Raw genomic sequence first — 22998 nt, 5'->3', positions numbered from 1 at the left:
TAATTGTTGTTTAAAATTTTGAAGTTCATCAATAAAATCTGATTTAGTAGGACTAGGAAGACTATTTTCACTATTTTGATCATCTTGATATAATGGTTTGGGAGTAGAATTAGTATAGTCAACAGTTTTTAGTTTTAAAGATCTCGACTTTAATAATGAAGATTTTGAAGAGCCTGTTTCTGCGATAAAAGAAGTTGATAATCTGGATGATGAAATATTTAAGGAAGAAAAATTTATATCTACAGAACCATCATTATATTCAATAATATTTGAGATTTGTTTTGAAGAGTCTAACGGTTTTGGATCAATAACATTTTGTAAGTTCCAATTACATGATTGAGTTATATCAGACCATTTTAATCTTTTCGGTGTATGAACTTTGGTATGGTGTATATATATATATATATATATATATATATATATATATATATATATATATATATATATATATATATATATATATATATATATATATATATATATATATATATATATATATATGCACTGTTTATCTTGTGAGCACTCTCTTGTTTGGTTAAACAAAAATAAATAAAGAGAGAGAAAGAGGAAAGGCTGACTTGGCTCTCGGACATTGACTTGTTCTCCGGCGAATTACACCACCGGAGATGGCGGAGCCAGAGATCGGTGAGCTGAGCTTCACCTGATACATGATTTTACCGATTCTTTCTGATACGTTGCATTTTTTTCTCTCAATTTAATGTTTTTTGCAACGAAAACCCCAAAGAAGTAGGTGTGATTCACATTTTCCACCAACGGGATTCTACTCGGATTTTGTGGGGTTTTAATCCGATTTCTGTAATCAAAATTGAAACCCCCATTTTACAATATTTGGAATTAAATCCTCTAAATTTACTCAGATTTACCAATTATGCTGTTTTCGATTTGGTTGTTTCGATTGACTTACATCTTCTTTCTCTCTCATGTTTTTTCTTGGATTTTTTATGGCAAATTGTTTGCTGATAAGCAAAGCTACCTGGGATTTTCATAAATTAATTTTATCAGTTTTTCCTGGCATTAATTGCTTGCATGCTATTTCTGTTTTGATTCTCATGACTATTAACCATGACTATCTGTAATTGTTATTCAATTGTACATGTTAGGTGAAGGATCATCTCTGTGAGAAAATGCATTTGGGGGTTTTTGGCAGGTTAGCAAGGAATGAGAATTAGGGTTCTTCAATTGGGAATCGGAATCCACACTTCTCTTCAGGTCTCAATAATTCTTCAATTAGGGTATATACAGGCAGAAACGAGTTAAAGTTTCCAAATTTTTCAGTGATCGTTTGAGATCAGGCATGAACTATGGGAGAGGTTCTCCACTCCCTTATTATGAAAAAAGTAATTCATGGACTCCGGCAACAGCAATTCCACCGGAAAACGGAATTGGGCCTCGTAGGGGCTCTTGGACTGCAGCCATGCTTGGAGGACCGATTCCAGGTGTTGGTGGCTTAGGTGAGACTCAAGGAAGAGCAAATCCTGTGGATGATGAGGTTATTTGTGGTAAGGAATCGGAATCATGGATGACGATTCCAAGGGGAAATGGGATTATGGGTCATAGGGATTTGTTGACAACTATCCATCAAAAGAACGGCATTGTGTCAAATGGGCAGAATTGGAATCCGGTTATACCCGGTGGAAGTTCTTGGACTCCGGTGACTCCAGGGAAACCGATCTCTCAAAGATCAAATTTGATTACTGTCAACAAACCCACAAATCAAATTGAACAAAATGAGAATTGGAGGGATTTGGTTGGAATGTACAAAGATTTATTGCGAGAAGAAACACTAAATTTGAATGAAGTTGCTCAAGAAGTTTATCCGATTCAAAACAATGGAAATCAAAATCAAAACCGTGTTTCACAAATGAACTTGATCCCAATTCTAAATTCAACCCCGATTCCAACCCCAAACCCAAACCCAAACCATGATTCCAATCCGGTCTCATACTTCCCTTACGAAGACCGGAATTGGGACAATAATCTTTTGTCAGCTATAGTGAGACCCAAGAAAAGCTCGGAAAATATTCCGTTTATAAACACACCACAAAACAATGGTGTTCATGATCTGAATATAATTCCTGTTTCAGATTCAACTATTCAAGTTCAAAGTAACTTTCTGTTCAAAAATCAGCAATCCCCCACATTTGCTTTGGACATGATCAACGGTTACAACTCAAAGCAATTGCATTCAGGTGATCTATCCTTCTATTTTCTCAAGTTTTTAGTATTTTATTAATTAAATAAATAAATAAAAATTTCAGGTCATCATAATTTAAATCAGGCAGCAGGTTACATATTATTGTAACCGGTATATTACTCAACAATAATAAATAAATAAAATAATAATTTGAAAGTACATTGCTATTTCTTGTATTAAACCATTTTTTCAACAGATGGATTTCCAGTCCCTTACAGGCCCTCTTACAACCTAAACTCACCACCAAGATCAGAACCGGATGCCGCCTCTGGTGTCACGGGCCCGCTTCCATTTGCTCCAATTACTCCAGATACCGGGAGAAAACAAATTGAAAATCAATGGGTACCCGTGAATAATACGCGAGAAAGTCAAAGTCAAAGTCAGAGTCGAAGTCAAAGTCAAAGAAATGAAAACACAGATAACCATGATAGCGAGCTGTTACATAACATTGTGGAATCCACATCATCTGCGGTTTCAACAACACAAAAAGATCCATTACTTTTCGAGGAAGGGGGCGAATTGGGTATCGACTTAAACAAAACACCCAACCAAAAGACGCCAGCAAGGCGGAAAAAGCACCGCCCGAAGGTCATTAGAGAAGCGAAGCCTAAAAAGACTAAAACGCCCAAAGATCCCACCGAGACCCCGGTTAAAAGGAAGTATGTGAGGAAAAAAGCTGTGGATGTTTTGGAAACTCCACAAGGAAATGAGGTTCGTGTTAAAAGAAAGTATGTGAGGAAGAAGGGAGTTGAAAACACAGACAGTAAAAAAACCGATGTGGAAGAAATTACGGGGCCCATTGTCAAAACCCCGGTCAAATCGGTCAAGAAAAAATTGAATTTTGACTTGGAGGAAAGTCAAATGAGAGAGGGAGAACACGGTGGTGGTATTAATTTGAATGTGAATCCACAGGATATAGAACAAGAAAGAAGGATTAACAGTGTACTCGAGAGATCAGCAATGAAAGTAGCACAAAACAATGTTAATGATCCTGCTATTCATATGGCTAAAGCAAGAGACAATGCTTTGAATGTTCTTGCAAGAAATTTGACAATGCAGAATGGATATAATAACAAGGTGGGTCAAATGGTCAACTTGGATGAAAGAAGAGGGATAAAGAGACAGTTTTTTGAGCAAGTAAATCCTCGTATTCTAAATGCAATGGATTCTCTTGTAATGTACCAGAAACTATTGTTAGGGGGCGATGTTCGTGTTGACCATGGTCAAGATTTAGCTAGTATTAATCACTTGGAAAGTCATAAGAAAACCAAGACACAAAATGACGGTTTCGCTCCTGAAGATAACTCAAGAGTTTATCCAAGTGTCCCGGCTTTGCAGTTACTAAATTCTTGCAGTCAAAGAGTAGTCAACCCGCCTTATCACACGATGAATGGTGGTGGCCATTTCCGTCCACCCGTGGCGGAGGTTACGCAAAATTTACAGAAGCATCCGGAAGCTTCTGGAATAACTCAAAGATCGATTCAGGGGGGTAGAGTTAATCCTGTAACCGCAATGGTTAGCTGGAATCGACCGCCTGCTACTCCACCAAAAGATCCCCTTAGATCCGCAGTTGTAACTTACCCTGGTACTATGAAAGATAAAAAGAAGACCACAACACCAAAATCATCCAATAAAATTCAAAGGTCAAATTTGGAAGTTCATCAGCAATCAACAAAGCCAAAAGGTAAACGACTTTTTAAAAAAGTTTAAATAAAAAATTAGTGATTAAAAAGTTAAGCGAAATTTGTTATTATTTGTGCAGGCGGGAGAAAACAGAAGGTTTCAGTTGCGGTTTCGGTTGAGGATGTAACGGGTATGTTAGAAGGGCTTTGTATATATGATGAGAATGAGAAAATGCGGAAAGCAATTGTTCCATTCAGGGGTAGTAATGTCATTGTTCCATTTGAGCCTGTTAAAAAGAGAAAGCCAAGGCCAAAGGTGGATCTTGATCCAGAGTCAGATAGACTTTGGAGACTTTTGATGGGTAAAGAAGGGAGTGAAGCCAATGAGACTTTGGATAAAGATAAAGAAAAATGGTGGGAAAATGAAAGGCGAGTGTTTCGTGGTAGAGCAGACTCCTTTATTGCCCGTATGCATCTTGTTCAAGGTAAAAAAAAATGTATCTTTATATAGTATAAAACTTGAATTATAAGCATGTAAATAACTATAGGATCGTTTATTGGAAAACTCAATCTCAGCCCTTGGATGAAATTGATCTGATGGCTGAGATTTTTAATTGCCTAACTGCTTTGTACAATTTTCAGGAGATAGACGATTCTCACGATGGAAAGGATCTGTGGTTGACTCGGTAATTGGTGTGTTCTTAACACAAAATGTTTCAGATCATCTTTCAAGGTATATTCAAAGTCTATGAGGTGTTTTTTTCTAGATTAAATAAACCATCTGAATGAAACTAAATGACCAATTTACCCTTCACATCTCAAGGGAAACAAATTTCACAATATTTATTGAAATTAACGTTAGATAAGTTAGGAGAAAAAAAAAAAAGACAGATAGGTAATGGGTTAGTGTCTTAATACATTAAGGCATGTTTTTCGCTTAACCCATCAAGTCAAAAAGAAACAGACTCTAATTATCTTAAAAGTAATAAATAAATTAATAATTTTGTTAATTTTCAATGTCTGCAGTTCGGCATTCATGTCTCTTGCAGCAAAATTCCCATTTAAAACAAGCACAGATGAGACACGCTGCCAAAATGGGACCCGCATACTGGTTGAAGAGCCGATTGAATCCATAGTAGAAAAACACAACAGAACATCGGAATCAGTGATTCTATCTCAAGATTCCCTCGATTCTTGTACAATTCAAGCTGTTGATGAAATTAGATCGAGTTCGGGATCAAATTCAGAAGCAGAAGATCAAATAACCGGATTTGAAACCAGTAAAAATCCGATTCAACCAGAGAAAGTTAACATGTTCAATAAACTATTCAGTCATGATAACATGAACACCGCCAGGTCACAATACATACATGATGTTGAAATACCAAAAACACCCCTGAGTGGGTCCCTTGGTTTTGGGTTGTTAGGAGGAGAAAGCATATCTTCATTGCCTTCGATTAAGTCACGATACCATAATACAAGTAATATAAGTTTTCAACAACAAAATGAAGCGAATTCAAAGGAGGTGAATTACACTTCTCCTGAACGTTTAAATACAGCAGCCACAAAAATCTCAAGGGAAAGAAAGGGAGCAATTGAAGATGAAAAGAAGAAGTCGTTTGATTGGGATAGTTTGAGAAGAGATGTGTTATTGAAGTGTGAAAAGGGAGAAAGAAGTAAAGATGCAAAAGATTCACTTGATTATGAAGCGTTGAGATGTGCACATGTGAATCAGATTTCAGATGCTATTAGGGAACGTGGCATGAATAACTTGTTGGCTGACAGAATAAAGGTGATAATAAAATAACAATTGATTAATTTCACATATGAGTTAAATAACAGATAGCATTACAATTGCTTTAAGTTATTATTAATATTAATATAATATAATAAACTATGCAGGATTTTCTTGACCGGCTGGTGAGAGACCATGGGAGTATTGACCTTGAATGGTTGCGAGATGTACCACCAGATAAAGCAAAGTAAGTGGTAGAGAGTAAATTACCATTTTACCCTTACATTCCAACAAACATATTTCACAATATTGAAAAGAAACAACCATTTATAGCTGTATGTCTGAACAAAGTGCTTAACCCAATTAAATCATTAAGTCAAAAAGAAACAACTCCTAAGCCCTCTAATTGCAAGAATTATGACAGATGAGCTATAAAAGTATTCATAAATCTTTATATATTATGTGTTCTGTTATCTATACTAATATAGTAATATATAAAAATGCAGGGATTATTTGCTAAGTATTCGTGGATTGGGGCTGAAAAGTGTGGAGTGTGTGCGTCTATTAACACTTCACCATCTTGCCTTTCCGGTATGTCATCAGTAAAGCAATGAATATAAAATAAATAAATAAATAAAAGAACTTTCGGTATTGGAAGATATTTTATTAAAAAATATATCTTTTTTTCAGGTTGACACAAATGTTGGAAGGATAGCAGTGAGACTGGGGTGGGTCCCACTCCAACCACTACCAGAATCACTCCAGCTTCATCTCTTGGAGATGTAAGTAATACATAGAATATATAAATATAAATATACATATATTGTTTTGTTAAAAATACTTCTAAACTTACTTTTTCACACAGGTATCCCGTGTTGGAGTCGATTCAGAAATATCTCTGGCCTAGACTTTGCAAGCTGGATCAGTTGACATTGTAACCAACCAACCCTACCCTAAATTCATTCCTATTAACAAAACAACATTTAAAACATTAGTTTTATGTATATATCATTTTATGAAAACTTTAAGCTAATTAACATATGCTTAAATAACAGATACGAGCTACACTACCAAATGATCACATTCGGAAAGGTAAGAACCATTCTAATTTTTAACTTCAAGAAAAGAGATATGAAGTTTTTGATGTCTTAATTTATTAAAAAAAAATGCAGGTTTTTTGCACAAAGAGTAAGCCAAACTGTAATGCATGTCCTATGAGAGCAGAGTGTCGTCACTTTGCAAGTGCTTTCGCAAGGTAAAGTAAATATACATATATTCAGGTGCTCTGAATGTGTTCAGATGAGAATCAGGACATTTAACTATAGTGCCACACTTGTATTAAGTTTAAGCAATGAGCATAGTGAAATTGTTTCAAATATTATAATAAAACAAGTGATATCTGAATGATGCAGTGCAAGGCTTGCTCTACCAGGACCTGAAGAAAAGAAAATAGTACCTTCTGTTCCAAATGCAACTGAATCAAATCCAATTCCTCCTCTATTCACAAGGCCAATGTCATTACCTCCATCTGAAAACAACTACACTTCAAATACACAATCTTTTGGGAGACAGTGTGAACCAATCATTGAAGAGCCAACAACTCCAGAACCAGAAACTGCAGAATTATCATTAAGTGACATTGAAGATCAATACTATGATGATGATGGAGATGGAGATGAAATCCCTACTATTAAACTTGACATGAATGAATTCACAATGAACTTACAGAAAATGCAAGAAAGTATGGACATTCAAGGTGATATGTCAAAAGCTTTAGTTGCTTTGAATCCACAAGCTGCTTCTATACCTACACCAAAGCTTAAAAATGTTAGCCGACTGAGAACTGAGCATCAAGTGTAAGCCTTTTATATTCCCATTAAAAAGATTGTGAAACTTAACAACATATATAAATAAATTCAATTTAATTTACTCCATAACTATGATGCAGGTATGAGCTTCCAGACTCTCATCCAATTTTAGAAGGGGTTAGTATTACGACTTTCTTGTACACGTGTCATTATGTTACATATAAACTAAAAAAAATATTTCATTTTTTTCAGTTGGATAGAAGAGAACCGGATGATCCAAGCCCTTACCTCCTTGCAATATGGACGCCAGGTCAGCATGTTTTATTAATCTTGGTAAATTCCAAATTTGCCCTTATGATCTGATAATTGAACATCAACTTCCAGGTGAAACTGCAAATTCCATGCAACCTCCTGAAAGAGGATGTCAGGCGCAAGAAACAGGTGTATTGTGTGATAGGACAACGTGTTTTTCATGCAACTGTATCAAAGAAGCAAATGCACAAAGGGTTAGAGGAACTATTTTGGTGAGAACATTTTTTTTTTACTTTCAAGAAACTGTAAATAACTAAATATTTAATCAACTTATGTTTTACATATGTGGCTACTTTCAGATGCCATGTAGGACAGCAACACGAGGGAGTTTTCCACTCAATGGCACATACTTTCAAGTTAATGAGGTATGTTAGAGTTTTGAAATTTAGTTTTTAAACATGTAATAAGTCCAGATCATGAGATTAGTTGGTGCCATGTCATCGATCTATGTGCAGATGTTTGCTGATCATGCATCAAGTTTGAATCCAATTGATGTTCCAAGGGCATGGATTTGGAATTTGCCAAGACGAACAGTGTACTTTGGGACTTCTGTATCAACAATCTTCAAAGGTATCAGTAATTGGGATATACTTATGCATCTCTATTAGGGTTTGATTGGTATAATGGAATCATGGAATGGAATCACAAGGGAATGGAATGGATCATTACATTCCATTATCATTAGAAAGTAAAAGAAATTACACATCAACATATTCCATCTCATTTGATATATAATATGTATATATTTCAAAAAATCAAAAAACATGTATTCACCACTTTGAAAAAATTGTATACAAAACTAGAAATTTAGATACCATGAAATCTTAGAATAGAACTATAAAGGAAAAAAGCACTTTTAGTTATTTTCTAAAAAAAAGAAAAAGTAATGCTTAGGTCTCCGTACATTTTAATACAAGCAATTAATTAAACTATGAAAACTGGTTCTTGTAGGGCTGACTACTCAAGAAATTCAACAATGCTTTTGGAGAGGTATGTAGTACTTCAATTCATAATGCTTTTCAAATAATATCAATTATTAGCTTAATGATATGACATGGAACATTTGCAGGGTTTGTTTGTGTGAGAGGTTTTGATCAGAAAACGCGGGCCCCAAGGCCTCTAATGGCAAGATTGCATTTTCCAGCAAGTAGACTAGTCAATAAAAAGAACGAAGACAAATAGGTTCTCAAGGGCAAAGAGGTCAATGACTAACAAACTGTTGTACATTCATCTATCCATCATTTAACATGACCCATGGCATCATGCATTTTTGCATGTAACTTAGAGAGGAAAGAAAGAGAGAAAAAGTTGAGTAAAAGTGGTATCATCCACAAACCACCTGCAATTAGTTGATACAAGATTTCTAGTATCATAAAATTTTCGTTTTTCTTATGCTCCAAAACGAGCCATTTTTTATCAGTTAGAACATTACAGAAGAAAGAAGAAAGAGATTAGTTGAGCAGTAGTTATTTTTCTTTTTCTGATTAAGTTATGTATTTTCAAACAGCTTTGAAATAATATGATGATCTATATGAGAAGCCATTGCTTCAAACATTAGTCACCATATACATGTTTTGGAAATGAAAGAAAATGACATATTTTTGGTTGAATTACAGAATATCTAGTTTTTCACTTTTTTGTTAGGTCATCAATTCATTAAAGATGATATCATTCACTAAAAGACTTAAAAGTTGTAGGACCATTAAAAAAAGGGGGGAAGTACTTTCTACTATTATTGTGGTCCAAGAATTTGACTTGCTTTCATAAAAAAATACCAAAAAACTATTTGGTTAAAAAGAAAATAAACAAGTCAAATCATGAAAACTGAAGTCAAAAAGAATCATCCTACTAGATAGTTTTGTCATTTTCATAAATGATAGTTTTTTTGTGTGTTTAACAAAAAGAATGAACTTATAAAGAACAACTTTTCCCATTACGATCATCAGATCTGTGCAATATAAAATCTACTCATCACCATTATGAGACAACTGCCACATGGAAGTTAATTGTTTATTATTCATCCCATCACGTTTTGTTTACCCCATCTCCACACTGTTCCACCACCCTCAATCGATCGCCTTATGCTTGAATGAATGTGAGCAAGATAAAAGTAATACACATCATTAGAAAGCCTAAATATATACACGCAAGGCTAAACAAAGAATGAAGAATACGATCCTGAAAACAGATATACGGTGACTTTTCAAACTATTAAACACGGTGAACCACCAATATGATCAACAAAATAGCGATTGCGATCAATCAAATCGATTCAAATATAAACTATACAATAATTTGTAATTAAGTAATCACAGAATATGGAGAATTTACCTTATAAGCATTACAAAGAAGAACCAAATTCTGCAGAAAGATCCAAATCTGGACACGAGAGAAAAAGTTGGATTTAGTATGTATTTGGATTTTGGGTTGCCGCCTTTTAGGTTTCCTCCCTGTTTCCGCGCAGGTTTATATAGTCTTTAGATATTTACATTAACACCCATTGATTATGGTATAGTGACAAGTTTCCCTTAATGTTAATGTATTTTCAAAAAAGTTTAATTATATTTTAATAAAAATGGACACCAATACAAGTTTTGATATAATGTAAGCATGTTAGTAAACATTATTGTCTTTCTGTTTCATTTAAACTAATAGTCCTTTTAAATTTTGAGATTTATATTATAAATTTTAGTTAAATTGAAGTGAAAACGATTTCATTTATGTATTGAGTATATTTTCCATAAGTGCCTAGTTTAAAAAATAAATAAATAGTAAATAAGAAAAATGCAGTAGTATATCTATTTATTTTGTCATTTTATGGAAAATCAGTAGCACGGAAATATACCAACATATTTATTTATTTCATTTCAGTTGAATCAGGATTGTCGACATCCATATCCTCCTACCTTACTCCAATGGAATTGTTGTTCTTGTTGGCTGCGGTGGTGGTGTATGTATATCGTCGTATCCAAACAAACGTAGTTTCGTCTTGCTACGGGCATACTCGCTTTACAGCTTGTACGCTAAGCCTACCGAGTGGTACGTTCCGCGTACTGCCTAAGCACCAAAATGCAAACTTTTCAATAACAAAGGCAAAATAAGAAATATACCAAGATTCAAGTGTTACATATTTATTGAATAACACATAAGTTTAACGATAAATCCTATAAAAAAATAACAAGATGGTTGAATATCTACAAAAAAAAATAGTTAATTACTTGATAAAATAATTTTCCTTTAACTATTTTATGTCGAGCGGTCATTAAGTTCCAAAAAAAAATTATAACATTATACTAAAGGTGTGTACGTGGCGGTTTGGTTCGGTTATAGGCTAAAAACCGAAACATAACCATTACATTTGGTTAATATATTTTGGCAGTCATTGGGTATCGGTTAATATTGGTTATGGTTAATGTTTTTAATTGGTTAATGGTTAATATCGGTTAACCATAATGAAAAAAATGATATCGAAATTCAAAATACATTGATATAAATAATTAAAAAAACATATAGTTATTGCAGTAATCGAATACATGAATGAAAAGCTAATATACTATAAATTGATAAACTCAATGGAAGAGCAAAAACTTAATAAACATTTAAATGGTAATGTTTCTGGTGATAAGAAATGTCAAGAAATGCGACGTAAATGTGTAAATTTTAACAAACTCAAAAACACAGGTTTTCCAATTTGAGATTTCAACAAAATATGAAATATATAGAACTCAAACCTCCAACCATACATGTGAACTTCCAAGTTCAAGTTAATTTTTTTAACTCGACCAATTAAGTATTAGACATGATTGGAAAACATTTAGCTTTAGCTACACCGCTCTTAAAACCTGATAAAGGAATACGACCTATTACAGTAGGCAATATATGGAGACGTTTGGTTTCCAATCCGGCTATCAAAAGGTGTTGGTAAAGAAATTGTCAAATATCTCAATGATTTTCAGTCGGGGTTGGGGTGTCGGGTGGCGCTGAAGCCGTATTATATAGCGCCAACAAGGTGTTGAGTGAGCGCCACAGTGTCAGGTCTTTTTCCATGCTTACCGTGGACTTCTCTAATGTCTTTAATCTTGTTGATAGATCCAAATTACTTAATGAGGTCAGATTGAGGTGTCTTGCTATATCATTGCGGGTAGAATGCCTATATGGTCAAGCAACAATGTTGTATCTAGGAGACACACATATTTTGTCTACTACTGGAGTTCAGCAAGGAGATCCCTTAGGACCACATCTATGTGCCCTTGTGTTGCACCCACTCTTGCATAATATTATAGACAATTGAAAACTTCTTCTCCGTGCATATTACCTTGATGATGGCACACTTGTTGGAGATTCGGAGGAGGTGGACAAAGTGTTAGACATCATTAAGGTTATTGGCCCAAAATTGGGTATTCAGTTGAATATCAAGAAAACCGAGCTCTTTTGGCCCTCGTGTGATGGTAGGAAGTTGCGTGAGGGGCTATTCCCAGTTGCCACCGGGAGGCCGCCATTTAGGGCGAAACTTCTTGGGGAGGAGTTGTTAGTAGAGATGTTAGTTTCATTAGCAGTTTAGCTATAAAGAGAGCTGAAAACGTTGTGAATTTGATGCGCCTTCTTCCACAATTGTATGACCCGCAGAGTGAACTCCTTCTACTTCGGTCTTGTAAAGGTATTGCTAAACTTTTCTTTGGGCTGAGGACGTGCCAACCCGTTCACGTGAGGAGGCGACGTTGGTCTTTGACAATGGGTTGCGCAGGGCGATTGAGGACATTGTGGTTTGTAATGGCCCTTTCTTTAGTGACATACAGTAGCAAATTGCTTCCCTACCCATTAAGTTTAGTGGTTTGGGTTTATACTCAGTAGTAGAGGCTACCTCATATGCTTTTGTTTGGGTATTACAAGACCACATCTTACAGGATAGCAACAAATATAGTATGGATTCTAATTATGCTTGTGCCTTGGCTTCCCTTCGTAACAAGCTTCCAGACATTGACCTTCGTAGTTTTACTACTAAGAACACCCCCCCCCCCAAATCCTATAATACATTGGCGAGTGCCCTTTTTAGTAAAATTTTCCAAGATATGGAAGTGCATTTCAACATGACGGCTCGACAGAAAGCAGTTTTCCAGTGTTTACGTGCACCACATGCTCAAGATTCTCTTTTAGCTATCGCTATAGATAGGTTTGGCCAACATATGTCTCCTGTAGAGTATCATACCATCCTCAAATAGTCAAATATTGACTAATGATTCCAATATTCTCAGCTGACGAGATATGTATGGTGTGCCGCAAGGCATGTTTGCACTCTTTTGGAGAGCACGGAGTTCATTGCAAATAACACCCAGGGTTCAAATACAGCCACGATATGGATACAGATGTTTTGGTCGACATATTTAAGCATGCCGGGGTTTCCATCCAGAAAAGAGGCTCCTATAAATTTATTGACTGGTCCCACAGAAGGAAGGTCAACCATTAGACTGACTAACATTTTGATTTTTGGATGGGTTGGAGGGAAACACACATGTGTGAACCTTACAACGATATCCCCTCTCACAGGCTTGAGGGCCGGGAATTTCACGGCGAGACAGGTTGTATTAAAAGTTGCTATATGCGAGGTCACCAAATATGAGAAATCGTGCATGGAAAATCAACACATGTTCATACCATTTGTATTTGATACATTTGGTTTTCTTGCTCCGGATGCGGTGAAGCTTCTTAATAGAGTATAATAGATCATGCATACCAATATTATATCCCATATATCTATGGATGTAGTATTCAATATAACTGATTTTACCATACAAAAAGGTTTAGCGGCGCAACTTATTGATTGTTTGCCTTCTCATTCGTTGTACGATGATAACTATGATGTTAATTGGTTTTCAAAAAAAAAGTTTTATAAATTTTTTTGGTACATTATATATATATATATATATATATATATATATATATATATATATATATATATATATATATATAGGTTGAAATGATTCCAACAAGTATTGTGCGCCTCTAACAACCAATAAGAATTAAGAAAAAATAAATTCAATAATAAATAATAAAAATGGTATAATAGTAATATTGACAACATTTAATTATGGTAAATATTTAAAACATTTAATATCCTTTAAACTAGGGGAATTAGTTTCTCAACCCTACAAAAACACCGAACCCTCGTCACCATTAACACACGTCAGTTTTCACCCCACAAACATCCATTATCGTCTTCTTCATCACATACACCATGTCTCCATCTTATATCCCTGAATTCCGAACTAATATAGATCATCCCTTGCTGCAAATTTGGGTTTTATACTCTTCTTCATATGCTATTCTTCATGTGTGTTTTCTTGAAATAGCTAAAAGGATAAGATGTCGGCGGTCCATAGATTGACGTAAAAAAACAAGGGACGCAAGATGATTCATGAATAAAAGTTTGACATCGTGTGGATATTTTCTCAAAAGTTTACATCAAGTAAGTTTTGTTTCTTTTGATTCTATCTTTCAAAAGCATATTCTAATAATATATATATATATATATATATATATATATATATATATATATATATATATATATATATTAAAATTGTTGTCCCTTAGCTACGGTAAACTTGGTGCCTTTTGCCATCTTTGATCCATTTCTTTTTTCGATTTATGGTTTTGTCCCTATAATTGTCTCTTTTTTTAGGGGGTCATTTTGTGCATTTTTTTTTTGTATAAACATGTAGTTTTCATTTTGTTTCACCCTTTTGTCGACCAATCAGGTTTCCTATTCTGTCACCGTCTTCCATCCTTCGAGACCTCTCTCTCTATTCCTCCGGTATAGTCTACTATACACAAAAATCCACCGCCTTATCTCGATCATTCATCAATCCTCTATGACCGTTTCCTCTTCTACCACCTCCTTCCTCCGCTCAAGAAATCTCCATTAATACCCGTTTCTTCTTCTTCTGACCTCAACCAACTCCTACCCTACAAAGTGGCTTTCAAATCGTCGGAAGAAACTTCCATCGGCTACACGTTTGATTACTCTGTAAATCGGAAGAACGCTGCAACTATTCTCAATTTTCTCCAAGCCCACATCACACTCTACTGGCGATACGGTTGTTCGTCTGGTATCCGACGTAAACAATTTCGTCTCCATCGACGACGACGTTGTCGATTACTGATCGGGTCTCATTCCAAATAAACATCAGTTCTCTGTCAAGTTCTTAGCTTACCGTCCATGGATTTCTCCACTCACCGCTACTCAAAATCTTCGTCGATGGCGTCATTGAATATAGAGGACGTTCGGTTCTCAGATTCTAATCATGTTGTTAGCGGGCAGCATATTTTACCTTCTCAACAATCATTAACATTCGTAAAAAACATTCACCATTACACCGCCTCTTTAGAGGACGATCTGCGATTTCCAAATAATACGCATTTATTTCCAATTTGAAGTAAGGTACGGTTTGATTTCGGTGTAAATTCTTTCCTGTTTTTTAGTTTTGGAGTCGTGAAGGTATTAGATTCAATTTTAAAGTTTTATTAAAGGCTTAATTTGGGGGTTTTTATTGTTGGATACCGATAATCACTTTCACATGCTAATATTTTGGTTGGTACTAAATTTTTACAGCTATGTGATTTATCATGTATATGTAAGGTCTTGTGTCACACCCCCAAACCAAGGATGGCGGAAACGTCCGGGGGTGGCGGACTTCATGTATAGTATCACAACAACGAGTATAATATTGCTCGAAGTAAATGTTGGAATAGTGTCTAAGGCTGTAACTATATTAGAGAAGTATTTGATCCGGTTGTGCATGGTCCTTTTGGGTTGCCTTCACCATAGCAACTTGATAGGATGATTTATTAAGAGAGAGTAAATATTATTAATATATTATGAGAATAATATAATGAATAATATATTTGTTATTTAATTAATATAAGTCATAGAATTAATTAGAATTAATTTGGTGACTTAAAGAGATTAATTAAATAAAGGGGTATAAACTGTCAATTGTTTGATAGTTAAGCTTTAGACTGTAAATCCATTGGGATATGGTATGGACGAATTCTAAGAGCTTTAGGATAGCTAAAATCATCCATATGCTTATCTATGGAATGGATTTGGATAGCCTTAAGAGAAGATTATCCAATTAGGGTTTAGGTTGTAACCCTTAAGGAGTCTACAAGTATAAATAGACCCTATGGCTGATGGAATTCGATACTTGACCAAAAATTAAGGAACCTCTGGTCGAAATTCCTCCCCTCTCCTCTCTCCTAAATCATTCTTCTTGCTTTGGTGTTTGTAAGCCATTAGAGGAGTGACACTTGTGACTCTAGAAGCTCCAAGACCTCAAGATCAACAAGGAACTCAAAGGTATGATTCTAGATCTGTTTCAATGTTGTTATTTAACCTAATTAGTCATTAGAAGACTTGGATTCAAAACATGTTTATTAGAAAGCCTAGATCCGAGCAATAGGGTTTTGCATGCGCACATAGGAAAGTTCTTATGGCTAAAACCCATCAGTGGTATCAGAGCCTAGCTTGGTTTTCTTTAAATTGTTGCTTGATTAACTGAAACAAACCTGCAAAATTCGATTTTTAGGTTTCTGAGTCACTGACTCGGCGAGTCCCAAGGTGGACTCGGCGAGTAGGCCTGACTCGGCGAGTCCCCTTGTGCACTCGGCGAGTCAAAGCGTCAGGAATGGCCAGATTCGGGATTTCTTTGTATTTATCTTATCTAAACTTTCCATAAACTAATTAGATCAATGTTAATTCGTTTTTCTGATAAATATAACAGCAATCTTGATCTAATTAAAGATATTTATCTTATAATAAAATATTTAATTTCCTTATATGATAATTAATTAATTATTTTGATTATTTTGATAATTATCTTCAAAGAAATCTTGAATAAATCAAATATAGATAATTAGGATATTAATTGTTAATTGGAATTATTTGTTATTTGATCCTCCATGTTTTAAATGTTTAAAACTTGCCTTTAAGTTTTGAAATTTATATTTGTGATTAAAAGTTTTAATTTAGACAACTTAAATTTCAAACCCTAGATTTTAAAAGGTTTAAAATACAACCCTATACTAATATGATACTAGAATAATATATATATATATATATATATATATATATATATATATATATATATATATATATATATATATATATATATATGTATAACTAAATGCTAGTCTTACCGTTAGTAGGCCTCATTCACGAAGCCGATCTATAAGGTGGGTATAAGGTTGCGGCCTATAAAATGGCGCTTAATAGGTGTACACTCACACCCACCGCTTGCTTGATTGGTGGAGGGTCGTTAGCCGAACGGGTAGGATAGGGCAACCTCATCCTCTCATTAAAAGTATAATAAGAAATATAAAGTAACTACACATACTTTTAAAATTTCCCAATCCTAGTTACTTTAGGAAAAGTGAATTGATGCAATCCCATGAAATTACACTTTGCACCTTGCTAAGATGTTAGTGGAGCATGTGTGGTTTACCGGCACACTAATTGGTTCTAAGCGAAGGTGGCAAAGGGTGATTCATTGTTTATCATAGTTCGATGGAGCGTGTGTGGTTTACCGGCACATCGAATAGGTGATCGTTACAATGAAGGCACCATGTGAATTTGCATGGTAATTCACACCCGCTTTGTGATCCTCGGTATTCCAGTCACAAACAAGAGGGGCATATCGAGATTTAAACATGCCATTGAATAGTTTCAATGAATCTCATCCGAACCTAGGAATTCTCAAAAACACTTAGGACTAATAGTTTAGGTTTTGTGATGGAGAATTAGTGAATCGTCATTCACTTACCTTCAATTTATTTGCATGTTAGATTACGGCATCCCTTTTCTAATATGTAAATGTCATTGTTGGATCCTAGCCCTAATTTTCTTATTGGGTGATAATTAGGGATTCATATTCTAATCTATCTTTGTCCTTTTCTAATTATAGATGTCGAACGCAAACAACGCTGCTGCTAGTTCATTCACGTTGATGAGCCTTTGCCAAAAGGTCACCTTCGATGGAACGAACTTTAGCGAATGGATAAGATACATTCGCATCATTGCTCGCTATGAGGACAAGGAGTATGTCCTCGATGAGAAGCTCGAGAAAATCAACACCGAAATCGCTACTCCAGCCGAAATCACCGCCTTTGAAACTCATGAGCGAGATGCAACGAAGGTACATTGCATAATGATCGCCACCATGAACTCCGAATTCCAAAAGTCCTACGAGGACATGTACCCGTACGAGATGCACCAAGACTTATTGGAGAGGTACCACCAAAACGCGAGACAAGAGCGGTATGAGATTTTCACCGACATGATTTCCGCGAAGATGGGTCATGGAGAATCTCTTACCGTGTACTTGCAAAAGATGCAAAGGTATGTCGACCGCCTTCGCAAGTTAAATGTTGACTTCGGTGAAGACTTGGCGATCGACATGGTGCTTCACTCATTACCTCCGATGTACAACCAATTTAGGATGACCTACCACATGAACCAAGAAGAGGTCACCCTAAGCAAACTCCAAGGTCTCTTGAGAGTCGCTGAGATCAACTTCAAGGACAAGTCTGTTGCACCTACTCCCAATCCGCCCGCTGCTCCTGTCTTGGCTATTGGTCAAGGAAAGGGAAAGAAGAGGAAAGCTTCATCGAAGAACTATCGCAAGGTGAAAGCCCGAGATGGTGCCTCTTCTAGTGGGACCAAAGTTGATCCCGCTAAGCCCTGTCCTAACCCGAAGGAGGCAGAGTGCCACCACTGCCACAAGATAGGACATTGGAAGAGAAGCTGCCCGGATTACCTGCAAGCAATCAAAGAGGGAAAGATCAAGCCATCTTTCGCAGGTATATACACAATCAAATCTAACGATTCTAATCATGCTATTTCTTGGGTTCTTGATACCGGTTGTGGTTATCACATTTGTTCTAATGTGCAGGGACTAAGAAGAAGTAGGGATGTGGAGCAAGGAAGGATCAATCTAATCATGGGGAACAGAAGATCGTCGCCTGTGACCAAGATTGGAGTGTATTCTTAGTGCTTAGGAATAGTTTGGTTTTAGATTTGAACAATTGTTGCTATTCGCCAGAAATGGCTAGAAACATCATTTCATTTCATGGTTTATATAGACAAGGATTTAGATTTTCTTTTAATAATGAGAATGGTTCTATTTTGGCTTTATCTAAATGGTGTCTTTTACTTTGAAGCTATACCATGTAATGGAATATATGAAACTGTTATGATTGTTGATAACTTAGGAAATGATGTTTTGAATATTGATTCTTCCACTAGTATGGATAAAGCATCCTTGTGGCATTGTCGTCTTGGACATGTCAACAAGAAACGCATAGCCCAACTCCAAAAGGATGGAGTGTTGGAGTCATTCGACCTTAGGGAAGATGACACATGCGAGTCTTGTTTACTTGGAAAGATGACTAAGTCACCCTTCACAAGTACATGTGAAAGGGGCGATGGTCTATTGGACCTAATACATACCGATGTATGTGGATCGTTTAGATCAACCACGAAGGATGGAAACCGCTTCTATGTGACTTTTACCGATGACTATAGTAGATATGGGTATATCTACTTAATCAAGCAAAAGTCAGACACCTTTGAAAAGTTCAAAGAATTCAAGAGTGAAGTGGAGAATCAGTTGGGTAGGAAAATCAAGATGCTTCGATCCGATCGAGGAGGAGAGTACCTAAGTCTTGAATTCCACGATTATCTCAAGGAGTGTGGAATAGTTTCACAATTGACGCCTCCTAGGACACCGCAGTTGAATGGTGTGGCAGAAAGGCGTAATCGAACTTTATTGGATATGGTTCGCTCTATGATGAGTCGTGCTTCACTACCAATCTCTTTTTGGGGCTATGCCTTAGAGACTGCCGCCCATATCCTTAACCGAGTCCCTACCAAGAAGGTTGCCAAAACACCTCACGAGATGTGGACAGGGAAAGCTCCCTCGTTGGCACATATCAAGGTTTGGGGTTGCGAGGCTTTCGTAAGACGAGATACTCACGACAAGCTTGAACCTCGAAGTGAGCGATGTATTTTCATCGGCTACCCGCAGACATCCTTTGGATATCTCTTCTATAGACCGAAGGAAAATGTGGTCTTCGTTGCGAGGAGAGGAGTTTTCCAAGAGCGAGAACTCATAAGCCAAGGAGACAGTGGGAGGCAAATCGAGCTTGAAGAGATTCAAGAGTCGATAGATGAAGGAACCTCTACCGCTGGCACTCAACCCGAGGAGGAAACTCCGGTTGAACCGATTGACGAATCCTTACCTCTTAGACGTTCCGATAGAGTTAGAGTTCTACACCAGTTTTATGGTTTTCATATTACTACCGAAGGGGACACGTATATTAGTGATGGTACACTAATAAATCTTGATAAACCTAATAGCTATAAGGAAGCCATGGCAGGCCCGGAGTCTGTAAAGTGGAAAGAGGCAATGGATAGCGAGATCCAATCCATGTATGATAACCAAGTTTGGAATTTGGTTGATAACGTGCCCGGACGTAAGACCGTTGGGTGCAAATGGATCTTCAAGAAGAAGACCGACGTGGATGGGAACGTACACACATACAAAGCGTGATTGGTCGCGAAGGGCTTTACTCAAACTCCCGGAGTTGACTATGATGAGACCTTCTCACCAGTTGCAAAGATTAAATCTATTAGAGTGATGCTAGCGATTGCCGCATTTCATGATTATGAGATTTGGCAAATGGATGTCAAGACCGCTTTCCTTAACGGAAAGTTGGCTGAGGATGTTTACATGGCTCAGCCAGAGGGGTTTGTGGATCCGAAGCATCTGAATAGAGTGTGTAAGCTTGAGAAGTCCTTTATGGACTTAAGCAAGCATCTCGCAGATGGAATCTTTGCTTCGATGAGAAAGTCAAAGAGTTTGGATTTGTACGAAGCGAAGACGAATCTTGTGTATATGTCAAAGCCAGTGGGAGTATAGTAAGCTTCCTCGTTCTATATGTCGATGACATATTACTCATAGGAAACGACATCCCGACTCTGCAGGAGGTTAAGTCCTGGCTCGGGAAGTGCTTCACTATGAAGGACCTCGGAGAGGCTTCTTACATTTTGGGAATAAGGATAGTAAGAGAAAGAAGTAACAGACTAATTGGACTTAGTCAGAATACTTACTTAGAGAAGGTACTAAAACGTTTTAGTATGGAAAACTCAAAGAAGGGAGAACTACCGATACAAAGTAATGCCAAATTGAGTAAGACTCAAAGTCCGAGTACTGAAGCTGAGATAGCGGAAATGAGCCGAGTACCATACGCTTCCGCAGTTGGCTCAATCATGTACGCTATGACTTGTACTCGCCCTGATGTAGCCTTCCCTTTGAGCATGGTTAGCAGATATCAAGGGAATCCTGGCAGAGCCCATTGGATTGCGGTGAAGAATATCCTTAAGTACCTTCGGAGGATGAAGGAATGGTTCTTAGTCCTCGGAGGGAGTGATGACTTGAAGGTGCGAGGGTATAGTGACGCCAGTTTTCAGACCGACAGGGACAACTACCATTCGCAGTCGGGCTGGGTCTTTACCCTGAATGGAGGAGCAGTGACATGGAAGAGTTCCAAGCAAGAAACCGTAGCTGATTCAACGTGCGAATCAGAGTACATTGCAGCGAGCGAAGCATCGAAGGAGGCAATATGGCTAAAGAACTTCATCGGTGATCTTGGAGTTGTACATGCCATAAAGGAGCCATTGGAGATTTTCTGTGATAACGAAGGTGCGGTTGCCTTGACCAAGGAACCGAGGGATCATGGTAGATCAAGACATATCGACAGAAAGTATCACTTCATTAGACATCGTATAGAAGAAGGACAACTCGTAGTGAAGAGGATATCATCAGAAGATAACCCAGCAGATCCGCTTACGAAGGGACTGAGTAGGGTTAAGCACTTGCAGCATGCTAGGAGTATTGGGCTGAAGGATGATATTAGCATAGATTAGATAATATTAGAAACGTGTAATAGATAAATGTAATTGACATTTGATGATTAAATAAAGGAGTTTTATTTATGAGTAAGGTTACTATCTCATGTTAATTGTTTAACTATTGTTTCACTTTGCATGTTTTGACTTCCAGAATAATTGAGTTTATTAGGAATAATAGAATTGTTCAAATGGTCCACAATCGTTCATATGTTGGGAGTAGATATGAATGAAGATTGTCATGAATTGGTGTGTAGATTGTCTAAATGGTGTTAGACATAGCAAAGGGTTGCTGCAACGTTCATGAATGCTTATGAACTAGTTTTGAGCATTGGAACAAACCCGCACTTGCTGGAATCACCTTATGGAATAAGATATAAAAGGGTGATCGCAAGACGATAACATCATATAGTCTTAAAACCTAGATATATGGTTTATTATTTGTTAGTTGATTGTACATTGATAATACGAAAATGCATCAGTAACTTGGTGTTATAAAACGTATTGTTGTGTATAGATGGTTAATGAATTAGTAAATGCATATAAGTCAAAGTTTATCTGTAACTTTTATCTAAGAAGGTAAAAGCGATATCTCGGTCGCTCGATGATTTGATTTGACTTATGTGCCGGGCCCGGTCAGAACTAAATTGATGTGTTCGATTAAGTTCTATGTCAAATATATCAGAGATCGAGAAACCTAAATGCTTGACTAACCATTCCATAGAATTGTCAGCATGATATCTAACAGAGGACTGTACGTTCCCTTATCTAAAGGACAAGATTGATTAGATCAGAGTTGACAGCGTCTTTGAGAGCTACGATTGCAAACCGAATTGTACTTGTATAGTTACTAGACTTATCCAAGTGGGAGACTGTTGGAATAGTGTCTAAGGTTGTAACTATATTAGAGAAGTATTTGATCCGGTTGTGCATGGTCCTTTTGGGTTGCCTTCACCATAGCAACTTGATAGGATGATTTATTAAGAGAGAGTAAATATTATTAATATATTATGAGAATAATATAATGAATAATATATTTGTTATTTGATTAATATAAGTCATAGAATTAATTAGAATTAATTTGGTGACTTAAAGAGATTAATTAAATAAAGGGGTATAAACTGTCAATTGTTTGATAGTTAAGCTTTAGACTGTAAATCCATTGGGATATGGTATGGACGAATTCTAAGAGCTTTAGGATAGCTAAAATCGTCCATATGCTTATCTATGGAATGGATTTGGATAGCCTTAAGAGAAGATTATCCAATTAGGGTTTAGGTTGTAACCCTTAAGGAGTCTACAAGTATAAATAGACCCTATGGCTGATGGAATTCGATACTTGACCA

The 22998-nt window shown here is 36.4% G+C and overlaps 1 protein-coding gene across 1 annotated transcript; it reads left to right on the top strand.

The window, feature by feature from the left end:
• The first annotated feature begins 512 nt into the window (after window positions 1-512).
• On the top strand, window positions 513-9302 carry LOC111903049 (transcriptional activator DEMETER). Its single transcript, XM_023898846.3, has 20 exons — window positions 513-645; window positions 1122-2210; window positions 2412-3899; window positions 3978-4322; window positions 4480-4570; window positions 4864-5629; window positions 5740-5819; window positions 6079-6163; window positions 6263-6354; window positions 6438-6506; window positions 6628-6664; window positions 6745-6827; window positions 6985-7428; window positions 7521-7557; window positions 7633-7690; window positions 7765-7904; window positions 7992-8057; window positions 8148-8262; window positions 8644-8682; window positions 8762-9302. Exons 2-20 carry the CDS (start codon window positions 1316-1318, stop codon window positions 8872-8874), a joined length of 5043 nt encoding a protein of 1680 aa, XP_023754614.1. The 5' UTR covers window positions 513-645; window positions 1122-1315; the 3' UTR covers window positions 8875-9302.
• The last annotated feature ends 13696 nt before the right edge of the window (window positions 9303-22998 follow it).

Source organism: Lactuca sativa, chromosome 9 (assembly GCF_002870075.4).
Source record: "Lactuca sativa cultivar Salinas chromosome 9, Lsat_Salinas_v11, whole genome shotgun sequence".
Taxonomy (NCBI): Eukaryota; Viridiplantae; Streptophyta; class Magnoliopsida; order Asterales; family Asteraceae; genus Lactuca; species Lactuca sativa.
The sequence above is the reverse complement of the archived record's forward strand: the minus strand, read 5'-3'. Positions and strand labels throughout refer to the sequence as shown.

Excerpts from the sequence above, each read along its gene's own strand:
- LOC111903049 (XM_023898846.3), top strand. The coding sequence starts at position 1,316 with ATGAACTATGGGAGAGGTTCTCCACTCCCTTATTATGAAAAAAGTAAT. Across the intron at positions 2,211-2,411 it reads CTCAAAGCAATTGCATTCAG|ATGGATTTCCAGTCCCTTAC; the intron begins GTGATCTATCCT and ends TTTTTTCAACAG. Across the intron at positions 6,355-6,437 it reads CAGCTTCATCTCTTGGAGAT|GTATCCCGTGTTGGAGTCGA; the intron begins GTAAGTAATACA and ends TTTTTCACACAG.